The sequence below is a fragment of the Harpia harpyja genome, chromosome 9 (genome assembly GCF_026419915.1).
Source record: "Harpia harpyja isolate bHarHar1 chromosome 9, bHarHar1 primary haplotype, whole genome shotgun sequence".
Taxonomy (NCBI): domain Eukaryota; kingdom Metazoa; phylum Chordata; class Aves; order Accipitriformes; family Accipitridae; genus Harpia; species Harpia harpyja.
Window position 1 is genome coordinate 22,340,471 of NC_068948.1, and position 22,158 is coordinate 22,362,628.

Here is a 22,158-nt window from a genome sequence, read left to right on the forward strand (position 1 = left end):
CAACACAAAACTCAAGCCAAAAAAATCCCCAACTCAACATAGATCAGTAGGATCTGAGTAGGCTTCTCCAAGCAAAACTATCCTATTTCTCCCTCCTGTGTCCAGCCGCTGGCCCTGCTGCCCAGCCTGCTCTCAGGGCACGTGACAGCACAGCAGCAAAAAGAGAGATTGGCACAAGCACGGCTTTTTGGTGGCAAGCTGGCAGAGGCAGTGCAAGTGGTAGGCATACAAGAAAATCTACCTTTGCTTCCAGGGAGTCAGCTGCATCTTCTGCTCCCAGGGCTTTGGATGGCTCCTCCACACCTCCATCCCCGGAGCTGCTCTCTGCAGGTGCCGAGCGCTCTGACCAGGTTCCCTCCTCCTTCAGTAGTTGGGGTTTGATGAAAAATTTAGGTGCTGGAGGACTGAACCTGTAAAACAACATAACTTTGATCATGGACCTGCAGTGGGAGGGAGGGAAGACTGCACGAGCAGCTCTTCAGCAGGATGCGGCCCCTGAGTGGGCACTGGTGGTGTGAGCTCAGTAATGGGTCTGACCCAGCAGCTCCCAAACCAGGATGGAGCAGGTCAACGCTTGGGGCTGCCCAGGGATGACACCGGTATAGCAGCGGAGCAGACAGCTAGAAACTGGTTGCAACAAGGAACCAAAGAGGACAGAGGTGAATGCCTTGTGGGGAGGCAAAAAGCGCAGTGGGAAAAGAAAAGACAGATAAACTGTACAAAAAACGGTGAGACAGATGCAAAGGGGCAGATCCAGCCAGCGACGAGCCAGTATGGACCCACCAGTGCCCTCCTGAACACACCCACCCAGAGGGCCAAAGCAAGAAGTTTTACAGCTCTGCCAGATATTTATCCTGAATATTTCCCCTGACAATTACCCACAGCTGCAGGTCAGTATGAGCAAGCGGTGATGCCCGCAGCCTGCTGTGCCCTGACAGAGCAGAGCCCAGCACCGCTCAGTGGCACCCAAGGAGCCCAGCAGGGAACACCCTCATGCACCCAAGGCAAACATGGAAAGACTTGTCGAGCAACTCCAGACAGAGACTCACAATTAAACAGCCCATTGATCCCCGATGAGCACCAAAGCAGCAGCGATAACCACTTCGGGGAAGGAAGCTTTGGTCGTTTTTAATCAACATACAGCAAGTATCAATGACAAGATTCAGCTTCCTGCTGTGCCACAGGTATTCCCTGGTTGCAAAACAACAACTCTAACTGCACCTAGTGCTAAAACGGCAGCAGCTCTGTTGAAACAAGGTTATAACTGATGTGGCACTTCCTGATGGTGTGATTACCTGCCCAGCAGTTTCTACATACAAATCATGTGAAGACCAATTTGGCAAATGATTCAGCAAAGCAGTTCAACAGCTTGTTTTTACAAACAGAGCCAAGTTTATAGTTTGACCAACATCTGTCAGTAACAAGTATATGGTTTAACATTTTCAAACATTCGCAGGTGACTCAGATTACATTGTTTTAAATCACGGCAGGTGCTCTGGTTCTATTTCTAATGCCACATGGATGGACACACTTGAACCATGCCTGCCTCTTACCATTCCTATTTACAAGTGTTCCCCCCCTAGTCAAACAAGGCAGATTTTTTTACAGCAACCTGGATGCTTCATTCCCAGCTGGGAATTTGGTGCTTTTAATGATGTGCTTCCAAATGAATATTTATCTTTAGCTTTGTAGCTTATTATTTAGGGCTGGTTTTAATTTCTGGATTAGAGGCTCTGCTCTTTATAACCTGAGACGTCCCACCTGACTTGTCCTTCCTGCAACTGCACACAAGAACACAGGAGACCCCGAGCAAGACCTCGGCACTGTCTACGCATGGAAGAGCAAAGCAGGACTGGAGGGAACAAAGGTGTTTGCTTGCCCCCACAGAGCATCGCCCATCTCCAGTCCCATCTGTGCAACCTTCGTTCCCCTCAGCTGAGGCACCTTAATGTGTGTCGGGGTGAGCTGATGGGTGACTGAGCTGCTCAATGTCTGCAGCAGCCACTAACTTCAGCAGCTGTCTAAGGATGAAATAATTTCAGCTCAGCTGTGACAATGGTGCTTTTGGGCAACTCGCAGCTTAACAATACCTTTCCCTGGTGACAAAAGAGATGCCTGCAGTGTAGGGGTGCCAACAAGAGCACCTCAAAGCCCTCCAGCTCTGCACCAGTCCAGTGCATAGGTCTGGCTGTCACCACAGTGGCTGTCCCAAAACTGCTAGCTGCAATCCATCCTAGCGAGGAAATGAAAGGGCAGCTCTTACAGCCGCTTGTGATAAATACTGTGGGTTAATAACAACTCCTGAGGGGAGGTAAACCCCCAAGATGGAGAATCCATAATCATTTATTAAATTACCTTTAGTTTTATAGAATGGTTTGAGGCAACTTCATGGGATCACGGTGCCTAGACAACAATATTTTTCACTCTAAAGTAGAAGTCCTCTGGGACATGGTGCTAGGAGATGATGTGATTAGTGAGTCCTGCTGCAGAGAAGCACAAAGCACAGCGAGGGACTTTTTCCAGTGGGGAAAGTCAAAATGAATAACAAGAACTGTAATGTGAAAAGAGAGGAAGGGAGCAAGGAACCCAAGGTGTCAATGGAAAGCTGACCCCTGGGATGAGAAATCTTCCTGGCACTAAAGGGAAGGAGATTGTCTTAGGAAAGGAGAAGGAAGAGGAAGATAACAAGATGCTCAGCATCAGCCCAGGCTTTAGGCAGCTCTTCCTCTCCAGCACCTTCTGGCCAAAGTTGTGAATGCAGGGAGGAAGGCAAGGGGCAGAGAGGACCCATCCCAAACCAGAGGGTCCAAAGGGCTGTGGAAGTGCCTCCACCAGCACCCTGGAGCTGAGACAAGAAACCTGATATAAGCAGGTCAGCCTGGAGCTGGAGTGGCTGAAAGGGAAGTGTTAATCCCTCTGGGTCCATCTCACCCAACCTGGCCACCCCTCAGATAAGACAAAAACGCATCCAAGACTTAACAGCGGGGATTTGATAGGAGCACGGGCAGACTGACATCAGGGAGAGAGGCACCCTTCCTGCTAGGGCCAGGACAACCTTGTGCCACCCACTGTTCCCAACCTCTGAGATGTTAGAAAAAAAGTATCTCAGCCTGTCTGCTAGCTTCTGAGCCTGCTAAGGACACAGCTTCACACCGCTTCCCACACCCACCTCCAAAAATAGAGGAGCTAGAAATCACACCGCTTCTGTGAACTACATGTGAACATTCATGTGGGATGATGTGACCCTGCTGGTTCAGGCTGTGTGAGAGCCATCAACATCAGAACCACCCGCCCCCCGCCCCCCCCCCCCCCCAAACCTGCAGTGCTGCAACGGGAATGCCTGAGCTCCCCGCAGCCCCTGCCAGCACTGGGGACATGTGCCAGAACCACCATCCCTTCGTATTAAATGCAAAAGTTTTAACAGCGTTGAGACTGCTTCCCTACTGCACAGCACCCACACGGGGAGCATCCTTGCCCAGGCCCCCAGGGACCACATGCTTGTGCACCCGTTAGGCACAGCCACAGCACCAGGTGAAAACAAACCTCCCAACAAAGCACAAGCTCTTCTCTGGTTATGACAGGGCAAAGCACCGGAGAGCACATGTCCACGAGGCATCTATACAGGCTTACAGGCCCCTTCGATGCACTTTTATGTCTCCTTCAGGCCATCACATGCATATTAAAAAGGCACTTTGGAGCAACCCATGGTCAGCCTAAGGGTGTTTGCAACTGAAAACAAAATAATATAATAAAGGAATAAACTGAAAACCTTCCCAGTGCACTGTGTGGGAACACTGGGCTTGAGCTGGGCCGCCTGGCTGGCAGCTGAGGAACGTGGTGGTAATGGTTTACCCTCATCAGTAGCAAATATTAAACTGCATTTCATCCAAATGGCCCTGATGACTATTTCTTTGCTAGGATAAATTCCCCTGCTGAGCAGAGGTTTACGTATTCACTGAACCACACATTGAAATTCAGACCAAGCAGTGGAGAGACAGAGAAGAGAAGCAACATCACTGCAATGAGATCTGACACTTCCAACTTCTGTCTCGCATATGCTGGAAATGATTAAGCTGGATTCGGCATTCATCTGAATGCAGAGAGCAGTCCTGGGGACATCCCATTGTGACCAGGTATTAATTAACTTGAAGTTAATATGCAGTTTTAACAGCCACTTACTTGAGTCAGAAAAAAGTCAGTTCTGAGAGATCAGGGAGAATTTCAATGTCTTGTTTGAAAGCAGAAATTGTGTAGGAATGGATGCAGGGATGTTACTACTGTAAAGAAGTGAAGTATCTCACTTTACTTGGGCAGCAATCAAAGCTCTCCCGCACCTTTCAGCAGAAACCACAGGATTTGATTTTGGGGTGCACCGAGAGTCTTCAGCTCCTTCTGAAGCCCACAGACCTCAACTGTACCATCACTTTTGACAAGAAGAGTCAGAGGAGGGTCTGAGGCCCCTCAAGCTCCATCTGACATGGCTCATGCCTCTCCCAGAGTTATTTCCACAGGATGTGGCTGGTCCAGTTTTGCAGGGTGTGGGCACAAAAGCTCCTCAGCCGCCTTGGTCCAATCTAAGCTGGATCAGGGCCAGCCACAACCAGCACTGCAGGCACAGAGTGTCTTTGTGGAGATCATCCTTCAGCAGCAGTACTTTGCTTTCTACACAAGTTACAGCCCTGGAAGAGGGCTCCACTGACTTTACTGGAGTTATTCTGACCTGTACTGATTTTACAGACAGCTAAACATTACCCATTAAGCCCTCTCCTTCCTCATGTTTTGCACATCAGGCAGGTGATTTATAAGCATCAGGTGAAGTGGTAGGAAGCTCCTGATTCTCCATCTGACAGAAAAATGCTTCTCAATAAGACTCTGGCCAAAGGTCCCCCTGAACAAATCAGTAGCTCTAACAATAAATACAATTTGTAGTCTTTGCTCAAAATTAAACAAGGCCTGACAGCTGTAATTTGGACATGCTATTTAAAGTAATCAGCACCAGTTACAGTCTTACCAGCTACTTCAAAAATGAGCTCTGCAAACAGACAACTGTATCAACTCCCATAACTGATAGCAAAGGAGGAGAGATGTGTTCCAGCCATCTTTGTGGCAGGGATCTAGACATTCACCATTTTAAGATGTCTTCATGGGGACAAGCGCCAAGAGCTTGGAAACATGAAGGGTATGGCTGCAGGGGTTAAAAATATTAGGAAGTGGCAGGAAGCCAAATAACTGGTTGAACATAACCAGTTGAGAGCAACAGGCTGCTCCTGGGTGTGTTAAGCAAGCAGAAGGCTCCCAACCACAGAAAGATATTCTCAGTCTATCCTCTCTTTAGGGTAAAGGCTGCAGGAGACCAAAGCTAGATCTCAACAAGTTTGTGAAAGGGATGAACAGGACGCAGCCTGAGATGGTAGGGACCAGACCGGGTGCACCTGGCAGGCCAGCTTCACCCTACAAGAAGCCAAAAAGCAGCTCAAACCTGAGCTGAAGCATCCTGGGGGTTGAGGACCAGCATGTACATGGGCTCTGCCCAGGCACCCCTGCGCTCTGGCTGCCCTGTTGCACCCCATGGCAGCACACAAAGACCTCGCATCCCCTGGAGCACAAGGGCTTGCAGCTGCTCTGTAGGAAAACCGAACCTTGAAGACAAGCTCACAGCACGACTGCCAGCCTCTCTGCCCCCCAGCTAGCATCACTGTCCTTCCACGGTGCCAAGAGCAGAGTGAGGAAAAGGAGGAAGATGAAATGACAAAGCGTGTCCTGAAGTTCTCACCTAGAAGGAAACATCCCTGCTTGTCTCGACTGCTTCTGCCAAACCCCAGAAGGTGTCTCCACTGGCCCACACTGATGCGGGCTGCCCGGCATGTACCGGGCAGGCAGCGATGCCACAGCCCAGTATGCCCTCCGAATGGGATTCTGCAGCGGGTCACCGCAGGGAAAGGCAGGAGAAGGTAAAGCGGCAATGATAACAAACACAGAATAAAAAACAAACAAACAAACAGCTCCAGTTTAATGTACTTCCTAGGGTCGCATCCCAAAATAAATCGGACAAGACGCTGAAGCTCCACCCTGCTGACTGCCGGCATCACCATCCATCCCCTGTCCAGAAGGAGCAGGGTCCCTCACACCAGCAGAAATCACAGATTTAAGGCTGTATGTGGCTTTTACCCTGTGAAAAAGCAAGTTAACATCGCTGCTGAGTTACTATTAAAATTCACTCACATAGTACAACATAACTACCTCCTGCTTTACCGAGAGCAAGGCTGACATACTCCCAGGAAACATGCTCAGAGTCCAATGGCCCCACTGAGCTCCTGGGAATGGGGCAAGGGACAAGCAGACAGGATTGGCCTGGTCCAGGTGACACCAGGGACAGCTGGGGACAAGTGTGGGGTGATGGAGGCAAGTGGGTGAGAGAGAGGTGGCGGTTACCACTGAAGAAGCAGCAAGCACAGCAAGCTCACAGTTGGAAAGGTTTCCCACAGAGGAGGAAAAATGGCTCTCCTGAGGGCAGAGCAGCTGAAAAGGCAGCATTAATTGAGTTAGGCACTCTCAAAAATGCATGGCATGCCAGCTGGCCCAGAAGGACCCTTGGGGTGCCCGACACCCCAGGGACTCCTGCCTCCCTTTGCTATGCGAAGCAGGCGGTGGGGAATAAATCAATCCTTCTTGCAGCATCCCACGCCGATAACTCTGGGGTGGGCATCTCTTTGGGCTGCCCCACTCTTTGCAGAGCCCCATTAAATCTCCCTGCGAGCTGAAGTCCTTTCCAAGCTGCTATGCTGTAGAGGGCTGAAGGTTTCCCCCTCTCTTTGCCACTGGCTGCCTCCCTGCCGGAGTCAGGAGAAACAGATTTATGGTGATCCATCCCTAACATCCCAAAGTCCTCACCTCGGCTGTTTGAACACAGGGTCCATACTTTAACTCAATTGCAACTTGTTCTCTGAGTTGACAGAGACAATCCACCTGCTTCTGCAACCAGTGCGGCAATCTGTCAGAGTTCAAGGATCGTCTTGACAATGCTCTTAGTCATATGATTTAGTTTTAGGTAGTCCTGCGAGGAGCAGGGACTCAGACTCAATGAACCTTATGGGTCCCTTCCAACTTGAGATATTCTATGAATCAATGCTCCTTTACAGCTTAAAGGGCAGTAGTAATGGCAGTTCTTCATACTGTGGCTGTTTTCAGGGATGAAGAGATGGGCCAGCTGTATGAGATTTTTTTTTTTTTTTTTTTAATAGGGTCATTTAACAGAGTCTATCGCAGCACAGAGTGGCTCCTCACCTCGAGCACATGGACCTGGTGACTGTGGGCAAAGAAAACATTGGCAAAGAAACCATTGGGGGACCAAAACACTGGCTTTGGTCACCTGGCTTTTAGAGCAACAGCAAGCATTGCTTCTGCTCCACGCTAGGACAATCTCCTGCCTCCTCAGTGATACAACAGAAAAAACAGAGCACTGGCACATGCTTGGCAGATCCCACCCTTTCTGAAAAAGAAATACGTGATTATGTTTTGGCAAACAATCTCCCTGACTGGTACTCTCCTCATCTGCCTTAAGCCAGCCAGTAAGCAGCAAGGGATCTGAAACCCACCCAAAACTCATGCTGTCCATCCACTACCCCAATATCAGCCTCTTGAGGGGAAAGAGTGCCTGTACAGAAGGACGAGCACCAGTTTCACCATCTTGTGAGACTCCAGCCTCATACAGGACAAAATCCCCATTCTCTGGAAGGGTTTTTGCCACAAATCCCTGTCTTGGCAGCAGCCAGCTCCGAGGTGAAGATGGGACGGGCAGGGTGCTGAGCTCTCCATCCCCTCTGTGCTAGGAAGAACCTTGGAGTAGAAGGAATCAGCACAAAAATCCCCAGTGCAGATTTATACCCTCAAAGATACGAAGATTTGATAGCTGGATTCAAATTTGGCTTGAGCCCCTTTCTAAGTTTGAAGATCTCTCAGCGACCCTGTGAAGACAGGTCCAAGACAGGGATGTACCAGGAAAGAGCACAGCAATCCTAGAAACAGCACTCTTGGGCAGAGCGATGCCAGTGGGTTCAGATAGATTCTTCCCTTAAGGAAAGCTGTTTGATGCACAGCCTGCAGGAAGCAGGAAAAGTGTGATGGGTGAGAAACAGCTGGAGAAATTAAGAGAAACAAGGTCTGGAAAACTATGTCACCTTCCTCATCATTGCCACGTGCAGTGACAGCAAGTCAGCAAATAAACAGGAGTAAATACCCTGTCTTGCCACCCAGATTTCATCTAATGGCTTCCCTACTCAGTGCTCTGCCAGAGATAAAGTGGAAGCAACAGCAGTGGTTCCCAAATTCATGCTCTCGCTCTGCTTCAGTGAGGCTATGACAGTGAGCTGTTCCCGTGAACAACAACAACAAAAAAAAAAATCAAGAAAAAAAAAATCAACATTTTGTTTCATAAACAGTAAAGCTCTGCAGAGATGGGCCTTGAGCAGCAGCCTCCTGCCCAGAGGGAATTAAAGCACAAGCCATCCAAGCAGCACAGGTGTAATAGCATTTATAAGAAGGACACTGTTTGCAGTGCAAAGGTACCTTTGGTTCCCACTGTGTGCCTTGGGTAATCAAGATGTTCAGAAAGCAGAGAGAAGTCAGCTGCTTCCCAGGTTTGCTAGCTAAACCATCACTGGCAGAGCAAGAAGTCATCACCTTCCAGCGTTTGCTGACCAGCTATAAAAACCAGAAGGCAACCCCCATCTAACCACAGCCTACTCAGGGCGTGGATGACACACGGACATCTCCCACGCTTTGTCCTGATGGCACAGGACAAAGCCAGGGAGACAGCTGGCTGCCTGACAGCACCTTAGGTGGGATGTGCAGTGCTTTTCACCCAAGCAATGCTTTCTCCTTTGCCTCCCCTACCCTCAATCCACTTCTCCAACACCATGGGGCTGCTCCCCAGCCCGCCAAGGCAAATGACTGCTCTCCAGGTCTGTCACCCTTGTGCAAAGGAGGGGGCTGAGGCTCAGAAAACCCAAATGTAATAGTTAAAGCGATTCCCATACGGCTGTTCCGGGCTCCAACCTCCATTCTGATTGCCCAGGTAAAAGTCCTCCAGGCGTGTGACAGAATAACCAGTGGTCAGAAGCCCTGGGGCAGCAGAAGCTGTCTCAAACCTGCAGTCACGCTCCCAGGAGCTCAACCAGGAGGTGCCCTGCCCAGGCCTGGGGCAGGCTGGCTGACTTGCCAGCAAGCGAGCTGGGAAAAGAGCAGCACCATGCTGGAAAAGGCACAGAGATGGAAGGTGCGTGGTGGTGGTCACTGTGCTGAAGGTGAAGGTAGAGAAGAAAGAAGCTTACAGACATGTTGCAAGTCAGAAATCATCACCCACCAACCTTTGTCCTGATAAAGTATCACTGTACCACACCTAGTATCCAGGTTTATGTCTCTAATATAGACTTGGTAACAACATATGCTCGCTTATGCCTGGCTCCAACCCCTTCCTTGACAATCATTTCATTTACTTTTCATTCTGTCTGGGTGGAACAGGTAGCAAATTTCCAAGTCTCCCTTGCTTCAGCTATCCAGTGTCTCTGTCCATGAGTACAGAGCCTCTCCATAAGCCGTTCATGGCAGCCAGACTGCCACCCCGGAGATGATGCCTGCCCAGCACCCAGCCCCTGCTCCAAGAGACTCCGTCTCTGAGAAATAAGAGGCCACTTCTCCGTTACACTGAGCAAACTGCTGCTCTGCTGCTGCCAAACCACACGCAGCTGAAGGACACATTCAGCAGCATATTTCCATCACAACTTCAGCCCTCCTTTTCTAAGTTACCCACGGGATTTAAGCAGAAAAAGTAGCACCTATGGGGCTACCAAAGCCTAAAACGTACTGCCGCAAGGAGCTGATAGCACTGGGGGGTGAGAAGAGGGTATGCTCAACTGTCACTCATCTGAGACTCCCCAGCATCAGGGACATGGTGGATGTATGCATTTCTGATGGATATTCTCGCTGCTGATGTTGCTGCCTCTCCCCTCTGGTGGCTGACAGAGCACTGCTGTCAGATTTTTGCCTTGCACTGTTTTTCACTGTCTGCATTTTCCATTTCTTCCTTGTTATAAAAACAACAAAACCCCCCCCATCACATATATCACAGAATTGGTTTTTTGTGTCAGTAACAAGGCTGGGATCTGGCTTGCAAGGTCCCTGCAGTGCAACCTGCCAGGGGACATGGAAGGAAAGAGGGCAGAGGCATGAGAAATTACTAATGCTAAAGGAAGACCCACTTGGGAGGAGAAAGGCTCCTGGTTTGTTCAAAACAAATTGGCTGAGAAAATCCTGGATGGAAAGGAAAGAGTCATTTTCTACACGTTCAGCTCAACAAACCCTTTCCCCAAAGAATCTACTAGCAATTCATTATGCTGGATTTGTAGTCAAGAAGTTCCCACTCTCCAGAGACATCAGATCAACATACGGAGGGGGTTTGACATGTGCCACAGAGGTGCAAAGCTTCCTGCTGATCCATCCTGGCACACAGATCACTCAGTGTGTCTTCGTTCTATCCCAGGGAGGGGACAAAGAGGTGATGCAGGAACAGCAATGCTCAAAGTAAATGACAAGGCACAGATCTTTAATAAAGGATGAAAACTCTAGAGAACAGCTAAGTTTGGGGATAAGCCTTTGGCAGCCTTTGTCACAGGTCTCTAAGAAAATCCTTGTATATCCTTTGGATTTAATGTCTTCCTTTTGATGGGAATCCCAAGCAAAGCTGAGGAGCTGGATACTGCCCTTAGAAAGGGGGACAGATCAGTCTTTCAAGAAGAAACCTCTGAGGTAAGATATACAATGAAATGTTTGAATTTGACTCCAGATCTGCTATCTCCTGCTGGGTGATCCTGGAGATCCATTCCAATGCTGCAGAAAACATCTTGGTGCAAAGGCTTAACTCAGCTTTGAGCTATCAAAGGTCCAAGAGGTGAGGAGAGCCTATTCTCAGTCTGTCTGTAACCACGTAGGTCTAGAAGAACAGTAACCACAAGAGATTTATGGCTCAGCAATATCAGAGAAGGGGCATGGGTTGGCATGAGTTGGGCATGTCCAACCAGACAGCAACGGTTGGACTATGTTGCTTATATGATTGCTCTTCTCAAAGTAGCAGCAGCAACTAAAAAGGAGGAAAAAATGGGTTGAACAATTAGAAGAAAAAAGAGATCTAGGCACACAGAGTCTTGTCCAGGCAGAGAAACAACATTTTTCTCTCCTGGCCAAAATGAATGTGTGTATCTGATTGATGCTGGGAGTCTCTGATGATCGGCTCCAGCAAGGTTAGATGTATGGATGGTTAAATTCTATTGATTTCACCTTCACGAGACCTGATGTTTGATACCCTCGATGTCAAACTGAGTTAGTTTGATCTGATAATTTAGAATACCAACAGTGCTTACTGCGGACTAGAAATAATATCTGACATGCTGCCCTTCTGCCAGGCTCTTAATGAGCAATTTGAGGTGTTAATAGCTTGGAGACCATCTTCATTTCCAGCTCCGCTATGGAGAATCACATGGTGTCCGCTGAGGGACCCAGAGAGAGTACATTGCTGCTTAATTAACATGCAGAGCAGAAAAGGGAGCTGTTGTAATGTCCACAGTGCTAATGAGCCAGCAAAGGGGCTATGCCAAACCCTTCGGACCAGAGGCCACTATCCTGCCAGATGCTCAGGACCCTCAACTGCTACCAACTTAGCAGAGTTGGGTGACTCAGCATCTGCTAGAAGAACGAGCACCTGCAGGCTCAGGTCCAGCAAAGCCAATTTAGGTGGAGACAGGGTAATTAAAAGCTGAAAACTGATTCAGCATTCACATTTCCAAAACCCTAAACTGGTTAAAAAAAAATAATTATAAGAGTAAAGATAAATAGGCAACTGGCCAACAAGTGTCCCCAGAGGAAATTAATTCCACACAGGCTTCGCTGTAATGTGCTTGTTTCTCTGTTATTATAAAATATATGCATTGTTCTATCACCAAAATTAGATTTTCCCTTTAGCTTGTAATTAAACCCTAATCTAATTTACTAGGAGATGACAGAGGCCTCCAAGCAGAGCTTACAGCCCTGCTCCTCCTTCCCTGCCCACCTCGCTCCACCTGCTTTTCCAGACTTTCCTCTGCATTTTAGGGTCTGTTCTTGAAGGTGCCATGCATCAAGAAGGGCCACACTAAAGACTTGTTGTTACTTGGTAAGACCCAGCTGTGAATGGGCTACCCCAGTGGCCAGGTCATCTTCTCCTCCAAGCCCTCCTCATAGCCATAGCTAATTTCCAGTTCCCAGAGGTCATCTCCTCCAATTCCCTAAACGAAACAGTTTATTGATGATCTCTATTATTTGTAATAGCAGCACTTCAATGCACAATGGTTAACTTTGCTCAGTTTCCTAGGGCATTATGGAAAAACCATTTGCTACTGTAATTAAAACTGCCCAGACTAGACTTTTGTACTATGCAGAGAGGCCACAGCAGGAGGAACTGCTAAAAATGCGTTTATAGATGTGCTCCAGCACAACTGCGAGATTGCTCTTGGGCTTGAAAACCACAGACAGCACTGGATGGCCCTGCTTCCCAGGGATGTTTGGACAAGTGCTCCAACCAACATCTACAGCTATACCTAAAGCCACAGCAGAGCCTGCCATTTTGCCGTAAAGCACTAAATAGCCGTTTTGTGAATGTGACCTGTGTTTTAACAGATGAAAACTCGCTTCACCAAAGTGGTATTTGCCTCAGGCCATGATGGTCTGAGAAAGCAGCTTTCTACACCAGCTTCCCTTCCTAGGGGAACCAGTATGGGGGCTACAGCAAAGCAGCACCAAGAGACTGGGACAGCAGCATATCGTTCCGGTGGCAGTGCCTGTGTAGATTCTTTGCATGAAATGACAACAAACAGGGTTGGCAGGGAAGGAAAAGAGGTCATGTTATATATCTGTTTGTCCAAGTGTCTAAGCATGGCTTTGTTGCTCCAGAGATAAAGCAGGATTCTAGGTTATGGGCTATGCAAAAAAGTGTTGGTAGTCTCTTACGGTCCCAGCTCGACTGGAGAACATAGTCTCCTTCCCAGTGTCAAACTGGTAGAGATCACCTATTCCCTGAGCATCTAGCCTGACCACAGCTGGTAGGTGTTATTTCCACAAGGAAAGTTGAAAGCAATTTATCAGATCCCAGGCAAACAGTCTTGGTCTTTGCAAAGTACTGAGAGGACACCAGGAAGAAGAGCTTCAAGGAGAGGACAAAAGTGCACGTACCTCATCTGGTTCACCTGGCTGTCTGTCAGGAATGACCAGTGGTACTGGACAAGAAGTGGGCTGCAGTTGGTCATCTTGATGTAACGCACATCTTCAGTGTCATTCAAGATGCAGCCAAAAGCCAGGGCCATGGTCTCGATATGGAGATTCGGAAAGTAGACTTCTCCCCGAATGGTGACCTGCTCCTCATGAGGATGCTCAAGAAACTGTATCTTCAGAGCCTTCTCTACTACCCGGATACCCAAATCCTCTTCATAAGCAGGGTTAAATCTGATGGAGAGATGAAGTTCCTCCCCTATCTCCAGCTTCATGGGCTGCAAGGAGACGAAGAGTATTAATCACCAGTGTGACAAAGTCCCAAGGTCTGACAGCCTGAAACATGTAAATGTTCGAAGTGTGACCACAACATAGGCTTCTCAGTTCATCCTTCATTTTCTTCACGGTGTGTGCCTGACTGCAAGCACCGCAGCACTTTTGTCTGAGACTATCTCAGGCTCGTGTCTCTGTGTTCTACATCAATACAAGAGGGAGATAAATATTGTTCTACTGAATTCTGGACCCACAAAAGCTATATGCTGAATACACAACCAAATCAGCACTCTGGCACGCCAGGGCCTTTTGCCCTGCCTCTAGAGGAACTGCTTTATCCTCCCAGCACAAGTGACATGGCATAGCAGCCTCACCCTTGCAGAGGCAAGTCACTGGCATAGAAGTGGTGGCCATGCCTACAACAACACATGTTTAGCAGAGTCCATGTCCAACACCTTCCACCGACAAAGGGGCAGGTGCCAGGCAGAGGCTGGAGGAGCATCCTCAGCCTTTCTGAAAGCAGGGCTGCCCTTGAAGAGAGCAAGCTGCTCTTAAGGTTATCTGAGAACGGCTGCTAGAGAGCTGGGATGGCTTCCAAGGGACACCTTTACTACATGGCTTGCCCAGACCCAGTTGCCTGCTCCCCTCTCCTCATGTCTTAGAGCCAGACTCAGATGATATTTCATTTCCTTCAGCAGCTTGTTTCAAATCTGATTTAGTTCAGACCAGTCTACTGCTGACTCTGCAGAACAAAACTTCTCTACTAGGAGGACCTCCCAACAGAAAGGTACGACCACACTTCTCCCTCTTCAAACCCCACCAGCAGAAAGGTCCATGGCTGCTCACCTGAACAACTGCAGAGAGGGGCTGCTGGTCTGCATCGCAGATTAAGAAGGGCTGCTCTAAGGTCAGGACAATGCTGAGTGGCAGGGAGGAGATGTTTTTTAAAGAAAGAGGCTTGTACTGCAGAGTTAGGACATCACTGGGTTGCTACAGAAACAGGAGACAAGGAAAAAACAACCTGAAGTGGCCATGGACCTCCTTCCCCTTCCAAGGCATTTCAAATTTTCAGCCCCCAAAGTGCATACCTCTACCGTTTTTATTAGTTTCTACCCTTCTAGAAGGTTTTTCTTTAAATATATCAGCTGCTTTTCATGTTTAGAAAACACAGCATCCCCCAGGGGACAGGGAAACAGTCTTGCGTACAGATGAGGGAATAGGACCCTGAAAGGAGGCAGCTGCTTGAACAAGATCAAAACCAGAAAGTGAACCCAGACTGTTTGTCTCCAGTTTTATATCCTCTCTTGGGCAGAACGGTACAAGATGATTTTCACTCGCATACAATAATTTCTTACAACTTTACTGGTTCTAGTAGCCTCATAAAAGCAGTGATGCTAGTCAGAGGAGAAAAGCAAGCAGGATTTAGCCAATAGCAGAGAGCCCGCAGTAGCCTAAGGTTAGCTTTGAACATTTACATGCACATACAGCCAGCTAGAAACCTCAACAGTCTAATTGCAACGTGTGTCCTGCTGCCCCTGCTACAGTGACAAGGTGTCTGTAGCCTCAAAGCTAAGCCCAGCCTAAGCTATTTCTTCTTGTTTATGCATTTCTCTGGGTTTCCTGCATGGTTTATATAAACTAGACAGTATTTGGGAAACTAGTTCTGGATGTCTTGATATCCAACAGCTGCAGTGTCATAGCACTCGATAAATTGGAGCACATGGCATCAAGCAGACCACAGGCAGACATCAGGGATAGCTGAAAAGCTTCTAATTAAATCTGAACTACCTGCTCACACAATTTTGTGCTTCTCTGGAAGCGTGGGAACCAGAATAGAGACCTGAAAACACAGAAACTAAATAATGAAATATCTTCACTTTTTCAGACACCTCACAGTAGAGGGAAAGATGATACAGGAGTATCAAAGATGATACTCCCTACAGGAGTAGGGATCCAGAGACTAAAGGGCACCTGCTTTCCATTGGTGTTATTATCACTGCAGCTGAAGGATGTCTGCCAGTCCTTTTAAGAAGGTAAGGCTTGGGGAAATGCAAAGAGCTAGCATCCATACCAACCTCAGAGAAGGCAAAGAGAAACAAGAGATAAGAGTTTTTCCTCATCAGCCTGAGGAGTTGACAGGAATCTCAGTTTCTCTCAGCTTTCCTACAGGATCTGTGTTCAGACATCACCATGCCTTGGAGGATCCTCAAACCCCTCCCTTTATACTGAGTACAGAAACTGGTGTCTCTCTAGAAGTGGCCACGATTGCCCTCAGCAGAGCTGCTGTAACCTCAATTTTACTTTGGTGAAGTTAAAAACCAGTCCCATCTCCAAAAACATCCTTCTTTACTTTACAAAGCACCTCAGGAAGGGTGAGGAGGGGGTTTAGCATCACTCAGCTGCAGCAATCTGCTCTCCCACCTGCAGCCCCAGCACAAGAAGTGGCTGTGCAAAGCCCATGCTGTTCTCATGGGTCCCACGCATCTCACCCTGCGCCCTTGGCTCAGCAGCTCAATTCTGCCTGCACATCAAGAAGGGCAGAATAGAGCTGGTGAGACTGTCCCCAACCCCAGAGGAGCAAAATAATGATCTCAGTGTTAATGGCAAAAGCTTGGTCTGGCTCAAATCAATAGCCAAAGCCCCATGGACTTGGAGAAGCTGTTTAAGTTCCTCCTTTGAACATAAGTACACACACCCCACAGGCTTTCGGTCATCAGCCATGCTACTAAATGCCAGGATGCAATCCAGAGACTTACCTTCTCTACCCGGAAAGTGATTTCTCTGGAGGACATTTGCAGAATGGGAGCAATGAACTCACACGTGACATCCACTTGCATTATCTGTGCCTTCCCTGCCCTGCTCCCCACGATGGCATGACACAGCAGCCGCTCCTTCACCACCTGCATGCAAGAGTCACACATCACCCAGTGGGTGCTAGCAGGGTGTCCAGAAAACACATTGCATTTGCTAGCCACCCAACCATGGACTGTATTACTGCCACAAAGGTACAGTCACTGGTCTCCTCAGTAGCCCCCCTTTTCTTTTTATGCTGCATCCTGTTTATTCTGCACTCAAATGTCCGTAATGCTACACCCTAATATCCACAAAAGGCACTCGTGAGTCACGTGCTGCTTACAATTGTAATAATCCCTGCCCCAAATGATTATTTTTTATTTCTCCCATTGCCAAGCATAATGCTTACAGAAAGCTATAGGAACTGATTAAAAAAACCAAAACTATATTAAGGGAAACAGGTGATAGAAGGGCCAATGCTAGCAAACCCTTTCTTGGAAGCTTAGTGGAAAGGATCCATGGCAAAAACCCAAATAGCCTGACTGCCTTCAGGTAAAGAGGGGATCACTCATTCCCAGAATGTACTGTGCCCTCCTAGAGCTGGTTTTAAAAGAAACCTCCCCAGGAAAGAGATGTCTTGCACTTCACATGAAAACCCTCTGCTTAAGCTGGATGTTCTTACATTCAAGACTTTTTCCTGATTTCTCATGGTTTCACTTCCCCAAATTCCTCTCTTCATTTCTCACTCTTCCCTCTGATACACCACCACAACTCAACTCCTCCTCAGAGCCTACAGACTTCAAAATCACCTGTGTTGCACGTGCAATGTAGGGAGAGTTGGGCTTCTGACCAAACTGAAGAGTATTAAGTTCTCAAGACCCAAGGAAGGTGGAAAGCCTGCTCCCAGGGTCTTGGCTTTGACAGCAGGAGCCAGGTAGCCACAGCTGAGCTCACAGATGCCCTTTTGGCTTTCCAGGCAAGACACCCTCACCAGTGCCCTGATCACTTCATTTTCTTTCTGGTACCTTTTTCCCTCTTCAGCAAAACCTTTGGGCTCAGAACTGCACAAGGACAGTCCCAGCACTGTCAACTAGGTGAGTATTCAAGTCTTCCACAAGCTACCACTGAGGCAACCCTTTAAAACACTAGTATCACAGCAGGATCTTAATGCAGATTTATTCCACATTCATTTAAACATCTGTGCCCAGCGGTCCTGGAGCCAGGACTAGCTGGTAGCTTCTCTGCAGAGTTGGATTTCCTCTGGAAAGAAGGGTCCAGGGAGGAGAACACCCAGTGACCCTGCTGAAATCTCCCCCCCCCGAGCTGCCATCTAAGGGTGCTGAAGACCTGGCTGCCCTTGGGACACGGGGGCTGGCTGAGAGACTGGGGCAAGCTGTTATGGAAATATTGACAAAAGTCAAGCTGTCAATTATAATGATTCCTGGGAACAGTTTCCCACGTGAATGAACGTCACTGATCATTAGAGCTGACACACTGTGTTCATTTTTCTCCTCCAGGACTCAGTGCTAGACAAGCCCTCTGCCCATGTTTGTCTACAGAGGAAAAATGAAGCTCCCAGACACTTCCCCCAGATATATTACTTTGCATTTTTTTAATTTACTTTCTGCCTGTGCTCCTAGTCTAAGTGTAACTTATTTTCTCTGCCCTTCCTTTCTGCCTCAGCACACAACACCTTCTAACCTGCCATTTGCCCCTGAAGTAGCAATATTTCCTTCAGCTCCTATTTTGGTATCAGCAAGTTGGGTTTATGGTAGCTATGGAAACATGAAAAAGCCTTAGCAACTGATGGTAGCCAGCAAGGAAAGCAACTGGTGCTGCCATGGTAACTTGTGGCATTAAAACAGTTTCCTGAAAGCACTTGCTCATTGTCTCAGGCGCATGTCAAGGGGCTGCAGAAGAAGTCCCAGTGGAGGTGATCTGTTGGGGAAGGCTCAGTCCTCGTGGGGCACCTCACCTGGGGAGTGCTGGAGGAGCCTTCCAGCATCATCTCCATAGTCTTGCCTGGCATCAGCTCCATCCTCAGCGGTCGAAGCTTAAATATGGGGCAGGCAGGTTTGGGGCCCTGGGAGGAATCTTTGCCCTTGGTGTTACTGACAGCAGGGAGACGATCACAGTGGCGAAATGGGGCAAAACCTTCCGTTGTCCAATAGAGCTGATGGGTGCGTCGTCCTTTGTTTGTTATCTTGAAGTGGTAACAGCAGGCATCCAGGCTAAAAGAGAAGCAGAAATGGAAAATATCACGGTAGCTGCTATTTCCCAGTAGTCACCCAGCTTCAGCACTCCAATGGTGTTGCCTGTCTGCACACTCAGCAATAAAACCACCTCTGGAAAGGCTGACCTAGCTCAAAGCTTCAGCAAAAGCCAGACCTTGGTTGCCCCTAAGTTTATCACCATCCAGCAGCTGGTCTGCTTGCATAAAGCAAGGAAAAGCTTCATGAAGCTCGCCATCTCAGTTGCTGCAGACAGAGCATCACCAGCCTTTGGTGCTTAATACTCAGAGGGTTTTTTCCAAGGTGCTTCCTGCAGGTCTCGCTGCATCAGACACTAAGCTGACCTGGCCTAGCTGCAAGTGGATGGAGGAACAGCTTCGCTGCCATTTCACCTTCCCCTTGGGACATGCTGCCTCAGATGGCTTCCTCTAGAGATACTATTGGGGAGCTGCAGGGTATATAGACTCAACTGGTGATCTGGGCACCATTTGCCTTGCTGGTGGGACCCCTGCCCTGGCACCCATGTTATCCCCCTCATCCCCCATCCCTTAGGGAGCATCCAACCCTCATCATCGCCCCCCAACACATCAGCCTTTGCCTGAACAGTGCAGCTTGTTTTGTGTTTTAGGAAGATAAATGCAGTGTGAGAACACAGGATCAACAGAAGTTTCCCCAATACAAACACGGCAGCAAGACCAGGTCTAGCTGCTGAAGGAATGGAACGACAAGAGATTAACAACTAGAGCTAGGTATAAAACAAAATGAATATTCAATGGAAATTGATTCCTTCGTGTAAAGAAACATTAACTGCAGGCTAGTCTAGAGTAATTATTTTACCCTCTATAAATCTGAACATGACCAGGAAATGAATTGGTCCTGAAACAGTTATTGTTTTTTTGAAAGGTACAGAATACATGGCTTACAAAACACGTCTGCTGCAAGCAGCTAAATACAAACACAGAAGTGACAGTATAGAACAAACTAGTCTTTGAAACAGACTTAAAAAATAATGTGTACAAGTTCAGTATGAAATGGTTTATGTTGTGGACAGCAACAGATGAAAGCTTGGAGAAGCTCTGGGTAGATGCAGAATTTGTGGCTCTGGGAAAGCCCAACTCAGATGAGATGTTACCCGAGTCCCACCTCAGCTCACCTATCCAGTGGCAGTTCTGCAGCCAACAGCAACAACTCCAAACTGAGCCTGTGGGCAAAGACGTGAAGGGGGGCAGAGGACAAGGACATGAATCACATTGACACTGTCCCCTCCGTTGTGTAGCCAATTCGTGGCTGCACAGAGCACAGGACACACTGGATGAGCACCAACCTCCCTGCAATGACCTTGCTTAGGTGGGTGGCTTGTGGATGCATATTTAAACCTCCCAAATCTATCCTAAATGCTTAAGGTAGGATTAACCTGCTCTTTCTACCCCAAAATTTAGGTATTGGAACACTGTGGACTCTCTTTGCAGTCAGGAAAAGGAACAGGTACCTTAAGAAGACTATTCTCATCCCAAGAGGTCTCCAACACAAGGCAAACAGCACTTTGAAAAGGCTTATTTCTCTCCCATTTATAAGAACGTGCCTGGTTTCAGACACACACATTAGGATCAGTGAATCCCCTCCTTTGAGCTAAGCTCTTTCAATTAACACTCTCAGTTTATCCTGCCCAGCCTCAGTGGATTTGTCTTTGTTTCAGAGCTGGTCCTGCAGCCACCCTTGCTTGCCCGTGCCTTGGGCTGCTGCTGCAGCATTGATGGAGGACATGGCAAGGAAAGCAGGCAGGAGGAACAAAGAAAGAGCGACTACGTCTAATAAAGTGCAGCCCAGCAGGGGAGCTCAGGAAGATGAGCGAACTGAGGGATGATACAGGGCAAAGAAATTCTGCTGCTCCTCCAGAACTCCCGGGCAGAGGTGAAAAAAACCAGCACCATTAATTTAGTCGAGGAGTTGCTAACAAGCTACCGCCAAGGTTTTCCGCTGTTGTGAGATGATACTCCATAGTGAATGGAAAAGCAAGGTACACTATTGCAAAAGAAAATATGTTTATACCTGTAATGTAGCATTTTCCAGCCGGAGGCTTCTGGGACCTGCTGTTATCAAATAAAGATTTGGAGGAAAAAATGAGGAAATAAACGTATTATAACTAAAGACAATTCAGTGACAATTTAGCAACCAGTTTCCATTTCGGTGGCTTGGTGGCTTTGAAGGGTATCTAACGACTGTCCCCTGCGGCTTCATTGAAACAGAGCCAGGACCTTGGGCACTGAAGAAGAACTAGCCTGAAGGACTACAGCAAAACTCCTTGCTGAGCCCACGGGAGCTGAGAGATACCCTACCTGAAGTGGGGTCCCAAGTTGAGCTCCGGAGCAAAGGGTTTGTCGGTGACAATTGTGGTGCCGATGCCAACAGCCCGGACGGGGATGACATAGGTATGGCTGTTCTCTATGAATAGGTTCACCTCGTCTTTGAATTTCTCAGTGTCATCCAAGTTTGCTATGACAGCCACAGACACCTCGGTCTCAGGGGGGATCACTCCTTTGCTGGGTTCAATCCTCCAGCACAAGCATTTGCCAGCCTGTAAGACAAGCCAAACACTAACTTAGGACAGAAACCATGGACCCTGGTCTCTTGTGGGGTGCAGGAAAAGGAAGGACTAAAGATATGAGGGTAAAAACCATAAAGGCTTAATTTCCCTATATCTAAGCTACAGTGTCTGGAAACAGCAACTATGCAGCAGCTTATACAAGCTGTATTTTACCCTCTAACAGACTCACTTCATTAACCCAGTTTTGCCCAACCCAAGGGATGCTCATTCTCAGGAGAAGGTTACTCCCCCTCCATTCTCTCTTTTGGAGCACACGCCAAGGCAAGCTACTTTATCTCTCCTGGCTTCCTGACAATAGTGGCCGGGTTTGCATAAAGGCTTAAGGCCAGAGGAAGCCAGGACTGCTCAAATCCCACTGCAGCGGCCACATGGCTGGAGGATACTGCTGAAAGCCTGAAGAATAACTGCAAAACCAGTTGATCAAAACCCCAACACCAAAGTCTTCTTTCCCAAGAGTTAGGCAGTGCTTCTCAACAGCCCCTGAGGGACTGAAGCACCCAGTTCCCACTGATCATCAGCTGCAGTGAGGTACCCCAGTTCCCTCTGCTTTGGAAAACTCAGCTATAAATGTGTATAGCAAGGCAGTAAAGCAATAAGGAAAAAGAAAACGGCAAGACATGCCCTGTGGGCATGGCCCAGGCTTCCCAAGCACTCTCTTCCTCTGGTTTCTCCTCGACCTCCCTCTATGGATGGGGCAATAAAGGTGCTGGACCCCAGCCTATCTAAAACCACATTCACAGGAAACAAGCTTGCAGAAGAGAAATGCATGCAATGCTCCCTGGCCAGCAGGAAATGCACTGGGATGTAGACGTAAGGCTTCAAAGTGTCCATCACAGTGTTAGTGGTACATGCACCAGAGTTCAGTACTGTGTTTGGGACGACAGGCACTACTCACTCAAAACTCCGCAGTATTCTAAGAAAAGAGGGGGTTTTTTCACAGAAAGAAATGACATGCTTGGAGAC

General features: G+C 48.1%; 1 protein-coding gene across 5 annotated transcripts in view; it reads right to left on the reverse strand.

Moving 5' to 3' along the window:
- HYDIN (HYDIN axonemal central pair apparatus protein) overlaps window positions 1-22,158 on the reverse strand; it is a 163,725-nt gene that overhangs the window by 52,086 nt on the left and 89,481 nt on the right. For all 5 annotated transcript variants that reach the window (XR_008236684.1, XM_052797258.1, XM_052797257.1 and 2 more), the window contains exons 19-24: window positions 20,927-21,165; window positions 18,335-18,590; window positions 16,323-16,466; window positions 14,413-14,556; window positions 13,258-13,571; window positions 242-410 (exon numbers count right to left, since the gene is read on the reverse strand). Coding sequence is in view for 4 of the 5 variants with exons in the window: in XM_052797258.1 (XP_052653218.1) it covers window positions 242-410; window positions 13,258-13,571; window positions 14,413-14,556; window positions 16,323-16,466; window positions 18,335-18,590; window positions 20,927-21,165 (1,266 nt within the window). In the remaining variant the exon portion in view is untranslated. The remainder of the gene's footprint in view (window positions 1-241; window positions 411-13,257; window positions 13,572-14,412; window positions 14,557-16,322; window positions 16,467-18,334; window positions 18,591-20,926; window positions 21,166-22,158) is intronic.